Below are 6,662 nucleotides of genomic sequence, written 5' to 3'. Positions count from 1 at the left end.
GTAAAGGCTGGTGTCCTGCACCAAGAGGGAAGCTGTTCAAATACTCCATCACTTATCTGCTGCTGAACATCCAATCACAGGAGACTCTATTTGTCTGTGTGTGTGTGTGTGTGTGGTCGAGGTCATGTCTGTTTGGATGTTAGAGGTCGAGGGCTTCCTGCTTTGACTTCACACACAGAGGAAATGTAACGGGCAGAGCTCACACCTTCTGTTCTGTGTGTTGGATTCTCGGAGCTCAGGGTCAGACTGGAGGCTGATTGGAGGATTAGAAACCTCAGGTGTTACTCTCCTTCATAAGTGACAGAGGAGGGAGAACGTGATGATCTCTTAGAGCATTACCTCAAAGACATGATATAGTCTGAGCATGTCTCATGATAGCTGCCGACCTTCTGTGTGCAGTGATGTTTAATGTCACACATGAAGCAGGCGTGGGAGTCTCTAATATTCAGGACGGAGGAAGCCTCTCTACCCACCCGCTCCACCACCAGGCCTGCTGCACCGCAAAAAACTGAAATCTTATCAAGTGTTTTTGTCTTTTTATAAAGTAAAACTTGTCTTATTATACTCGATATGAGCCACTTTCAACTTATCAATCCAGAAAAATGTCTTGTTTCAAGTTATCAGAGTACAAAAAAGAGGTTTAAATTGCTTGTAACCAGTAAAAAAAATCTGCCAATGGAACAAGAAAAAATTGCTTGAAAATTTTCTTGAGACTAGAACAATGTCTTAATACAAGTAACTTTTCTCTTGTTCCATTGGCAGATTTTTTTACTGGTTACGAGCAATTCAAACCTCATTTTTGTCCTTAAATAACTTTAAACAAGATGTTTTTCTGGATTGGTCATGTGAATTTGGCTCATATTGAGTCTAAAAAGGAATTTTTTACTGAAAATAAGACAAAAACACTTGATAAGATTTCAGTTTTTGCAGTGTGTGAAATCTAAATCCACAAAAGTCACACCTTTAATCTCGCGTCCTCCTGATCTGTAGTGTGTATCTGCATCTCTTCCTCTCTTTCTCATGCAGCCCTTTCACACACATTCACAGCTCCACTGATCGACCACATGACTCCGCTCGGTGAACCTAAGAGCTCCAAGAATGTCTGAAAGCCCGTCCTGTCAGCAGGTCCCACAGCTGCTGCAGGACAAAAACAGGTCTAATGTCATCAAGAGATGTGAATAGAAAAGCTCCAAAGACTGAGGATTAAAGGGACATTCTGATGTTTTTAAACCAGCACACTGCTTTACATTTCATAATCTGTCAGAGGATAGATGAGTGAAGAAGGTATTGCTCTCTGTCTACTTCAAAAATCCCTTCAGGACTAACTGCTGGGACTCACATACCTGTTTGTACATGTAAGAGGTGCAGTAAAGTCACAAATATCTTTAGCTAACAGGGAACATGTTGCTTTAAAATATGGGCACATTTCATCAGGCTGTTAGGGGTTATTCTAAGTATATGTTTTGTGTTTTGTGTTAGGGTTAAAGCAGGTTTACCCATAAGTTTGCTGCCTCATCCTCTGAATTTATTTTTGTTTTAAACACCGGATCATCTTTTAATAAGATTCTTACAGAGATGTTCAGTGGAGGCCCGGCTCATCAGATCTCACTTAGCTGAGATATGAGAGATAAACATACTCTCACGCTAAGTCTGTCAGCTGCAGAAATGGGGGACAGACTCTGATCAAGCTCTATCAGCTCAAGACATCCTCTGGAGCAACCCCAAACCTTCTAACCTTTAAGACATCAACTTGCAAAACATGACTACAAAGAGCCACAGGTCAAAATACAGAGTTATCATGTATTACACAAACAACTCCCTGATCTACCTGCATCTATTTATCCATCTGTGCAGTATCATTCGTTCTACAAAGATCGTTTCACCATTGTGTTGCTTGGTAAACAGCTTGTTTTGCAACTTTTCTCCACTTCCGGTGTAAACAATACCGCACAGGCTGCCTCTGTGCAGCAGTGACTTCATGGAGCCTACACACACCTTTATGTGCTGGTGCTCTTTAAATTTGGCAGCAGCGTGCGTGAAGCGAGCGGTGACGTGCGCAGCCTACATCAGCACCTTGGATACGAGCTCACCATTCACTGTGGTGCTCCTGCCCCGTTTTAGACCAATCAGCGGCCGTGTTTTCAGATAGCATTCAGCACCTCCCACACTGCTGCCAGCTGTATTGTTCCGCTATAGGGAATCTCCTCTCAGGCTGTACTCATCCATCTTCGGGCTGCAGATCTCTGAGGCAGCTCGGGAAAAAGATCCCGGAATGAAGGAGATTAAAGATGGAGTTAGAGGAGGAGGCTGTGCTGTGTGTTTTGAGCATGGAGTACATAGATGAGTGGGAGTGTGTGTTTGTGTATGAGAGAGAACGAAGAACTCATTGTCCTCTGGTATGATCCATACCAGGAGAGGAGGAGGGGGTTTAATCTGACAGGGAATAAAGAGACTGTCACATTAATCAGGGTATATTAACCAGAGCAGAGTATTATTTATCAGATTCGGGTTACTTAATCAGAGTATTATCTGTCAGACAGTACTATTAATCAGTTAATGCTTTTACAGACTTTATTTCTTAGGACGTGTCTTTATATAACATCTTTCTCTCCTCTCTTTTAATTACCTTGGCATTTTGCTGTCAGCACAGACCTAGGTTATCTCTGACGTCAGCACTCATCACAGCCGTCTCTCCGTTTCACAGGATCATATGTCTCCGAGTGATAGCCGCAATCAGCCAATGAGCGCGCGGCTGTAGGGGCGGGTCTTTCTCTTTAAGCCAATCCGCGGCGCTCGTATTGTTTTGACCTCTGAAACCGCATCACCGCCCCCCTCGTGTCCATGGCGGAGGAAAGCTATAAATACAGGCAGCGCTGCATCAGGAGGGGGACGAAGTTACTAAACTCCCGGAGAGGAGGGAGCCACTGTGCAGGCTGCTGACTACAGGAACAAACACTAAGATCAGAACCCAGAGCAGATCCTCTGAAAACTCAAACCTGTACTGGAATACTTTTATAACGCTCATCATTTATTATATTATTGAAGAAAGAATTTCTACGTTTTTTTTTCTATTTGCACTAACAGACGCTCCTTCAGAACTACTGAGAGCCTTTATTTTTACACACAGTAAGTATCTCTCAGTCTCCTGTCCCTCTCTGTTTAATGTTGTCTTTCTCTCTCTGTTCACACGCGATAAGCTGATTTGCTGCGTCAGTCCTCGAAGTTAGGGAGGGGTGTGTGTATGTGTGTGTGTGAGAAAGAGATAGTGAGTGCGTTGAAGCGCGTGCACGTGAGAAAGTGTCCAATATGCCCTTTAAATTTTCATCGACATTACAAATGATAAAATGATTCCTGCAGCTCTCCTTAGGGTTAAACGTTTTGAATAGGACCGTGTTTCTTTAAAGGCTCACTGCTCCACAGGCTGTTATTCCGAGAATAAAGGCCTGTATTCTAGGACGCTAGAGTCCTCTAAACCTGATTCCACCATCATGGTGAACCAGGACCTGTAACCATGTCTCTGCTCCAGGTTTTTGTCCCCATGAAAAGCTGCAGTTATTGTGCGCACGGTTCAGTTAAACCGATATTTTAATGAAGAGAGGAGCTCAATCTACAACCTGTTTCTCTCAGTCTGCCTCTGCCTCAAGGTGAGGACTGATCACATTTAGCTTAAACGTTTGTGACATTTACATTTCATCCGTTTATCGTGTCGCCTTCTCTGTGAACAGCTGCCAGACGTTTGGGTGTAGCCACAGAGTTAAGTCTCATGTCGACATGTTTGTGATGTAGGAGGCGCTCCGGCTGTTTAACGCGCACAGAGCCGCCTCAGTGACTCGACAGTCGGCTCTAAATCCTCCTAAAACACGGCCTGCCTGCTGTTCACCGCCTGTAGCTTCATCTAACCGTCTGTCTTTGATCATATTCAACAAGCTTCAGCCTTCCTCTTCCTCTTCCTCCCAGCAGCCTGTTATGTAACAGGATTCCCGAGTCCGAGTGCTAGCTCTGTGCACTGATCAGTTAGATTCGGATAAATATGTGACTGAAGATTTAGTCCCAAACAGAAAGAGGTGGACTCAGTCAGTTGGTTGTACCTATACCTCAGACCTGTTAATAATTCAGGATCACGCACACTTTTCCTGTGACGTCAGCAGTGCTGCTGTCCAGTAAGCAGCTGATCAGCCTAATGTGAACACAGAGATCTGAGTAACATAAATTCATTTAGTGTTTTAGAAAGAAAGGCTCACAGATTTGATTTGGTTTGTTCTTCTTGCAGGAGTAAACGATCACACCGGTAGAAGGACACCTCTTCTACTAAACCAGCACTTTGCTTTGGAGCTGTTTTGTTGAACTTCTGCTTTGTGGTCATCTTTCTCTGTTAGCCACGGAGAAACAAAGCAGACCCAGTGGACACAGTCGAGGTCAGACACGTCTAAACTTCTCACACACGGTACACTTCAGCAGTCAGCTATGCAGCTTGAAATCCAAGTAGCTCTCAACTTCATCATCTCGTACCTGTACAACAAGCTGCCAAGGCGGCGGGTCAACATCTTCGGGGAGGAGCTGGAGAGGCAGCTGAAACAGAAATATGAGGGACACTGGTACCCAGACAAGCCATACAAGGGCTCAGGATTCAGGTGTATCCACGTCGGGGAGAAAGTGGACCCGGTGGTGGAGAAGGCAGCCAAAGAGAGCGGGCTGGACATCGAGGATGTCCGCAACAACCTGCCCCAGGACCTCAGCGTGTGGATCGACCCCTTTGAGGTGTCCTATCAGATCGGGGAGAAGGGGCCGGTCAAAGTGCTGTACGTGGACGACAGTAATGAAAGTGGAGCAAACAGTGGGGGGCTGGATCTGGACAAAGAGATCAAGAACAGTTTCAACCCTGACGCGCAGGTCTTCATGCCCATCAACGAGCCTGTGAGCGGTGCCTCTCCTGGCTCCAGCTCCCCCTCGCCTCCTTTCGGCCACTCGGCTGCTGTCAGCCCTACCTTCATGCCCCGCTCCACGCAGCCTTTAACCTTCACCACAGCCACCTTCGCCGCCACTAAGTTTGGCTCCACTAAGATGAAGAGCAGCGGACGCAACAACAACAACAACACTGGCGGCGGCAGCAGCAGCACTGGGAACAAGGTGGCTCGTACCTCTCCCACCAACCTGGGCCTGAATGTGAACAGTCTCCTGAAACAGAAAGCCATCTCCACCTCCATGCACTCTCTGTACGGCCTGGGCCTAGGCGTGCAGCCGCAGCAGCACCAGAAGCCCTCAGCCCTGTCCCCTAATGCCAAGGAGTTTGTGTTCCCCAGCCTTCAGGGCCAGGGCAGCCAGAGCGCCCTCTTCCCCGGGGACAGCTCCCTCAGCCTCAGCCCACTGCAGTACAGCAATGCCTTCGACGTGTTTGCGGCCTACGGTGGCCTTAACGACAAGTCCCTCATGGATGGCTTGAGTTTCAGCTTGAACAACATGCAGTATTCTAACCAGCAATTCCAGCCAGTCATGGCCAACTAGTGCCCGGAAAGGTACGACTGAAGCTACACAGAAACGACCAGAGATAATGTGACGGGGAAACAAATGCACATAAAAGATTTAAAAAAAAAGAGTAACCAGAAGAGAATGTGATGATAAAAGGATAAACAGAGACTTGTGAGATCTAAGAGTCTGAAGCATGAGCCCGAGGGTGAACCACTTTGCCCCCTTGAGTTTCTTTACCTTTAGTACAAGATGTCCGAGCTTGGTTCTCTCAACATGCATCATTGTTTTTTCTTTGCCAACCAAGCACAAAACTATTTTTTTTATGTTACTGTTTTAAGAATATAAAAAAAGAAGAAAAAAAACACCACAAGTCATGGCCTATTTCAGTATTTAAACCGAACTGGACACCGCCAATGTTTCAGGAAGTTGGCATAAATATGTGGGATTTCCTGGTCTCTTTTTTCTAATTGTATAATTTAATTTAGTACAGAGTTTGTAAAATATCAGAGTATCTATTGTTTCTACGACATGGTATTGCATTTATATCTTTTTACTACTCCAGTGATCTGTGATGGCTGCAGCGACTTTATGTTTTCTTTTTTTATTGAAAGACAAAATGATCATCTGAGAAAAAAAAACATTGACTATTCTAAAGATTGTGTACAGAATATTCCGTAGTGGTGGGATTTAAGAATATTTGCTTTTTTGAAAACATAAGAGTTGTATTTTCTGTTAAGAGTTTAAAGATTTTTGCTATATTATGGACAAAATGTAATCGTATATTAATTTTGTACCTACATTGTGCAATACTTGATAAAAACAAACGGTATAACAAAGTATTTGGAGTCAGTGTCTTACATGTTAAGAGGGACTGATAGTTTATTAAGTTTGTATTAAAAAGCTTGAAAATATTTCCTCTTGTTCAGCTGGTTTTTGGGTGTCGTGTCAAGCTGAGGGTTCAGGTCTCTGAGGGAATCTGAAGGTTTTCCTAACATGTCAGGACAGATGCAGAATCTCATCCTGAAGTCAGAAGAATCTGGTTTTTCTGGAGTGAACCAACAACTGCTACGCCGCTGTCTGTTAGCAAACACTAATTAACAGGTTATGCTAAACAGCTGTTAGCTGGGAGGTTCAGAGTTTGATAAAACAGAATATTTCACACCATCACCTCCTGTCTCAGATGTATGAGAGCACCA

General features: G+C 44.6%; 1 protein-coding gene across 1 annotated transcript; it reads left to right on the top strand.

The window, feature by feature from the left end:
* The first annotated feature begins 2,871 nt into the window (after positions 1-2,871).
* On the top strand, positions 2,872-5,579 carry LOC141810015 (protein Tob1-like). Its single transcript, XM_074697312.1, has 2 exons — positions 2,872-3,126; positions 4,271-5,579. Exon 2 carries the CDS (start codon positions 4,465-4,467, stop codon positions 5,500-5,502), a length of 1,038 nt encoding a protein of 345 aa, XP_074553413.1. The 5' UTR covers positions 2,872-3,126; positions 4,271-4,464; the 3' UTR covers positions 5,503-5,579.
* Positions 5,580-6,662: the final 1,083 nt, after the last annotated feature.

Source organism: Halichoeres trimaculatus, unplaced genomic scaffold (genome assembly GCF_033239565.1).
Source record: "Halichoeres trimaculatus isolate MK-OKI-2021-1 unplaced genomic scaffold, fHalTri1.1 fHalTri1_scaffold_20, whole genome shotgun sequence".
NCBI classification, from domain to species: domain Eukaryota; kingdom Metazoa; phylum Chordata; class Actinopteri; order Labriformes; family Labridae; genus Halichoeres; species Halichoeres trimaculatus.
This window is presented reverse-complemented; position numbering and strand designations above follow the sequence as displayed.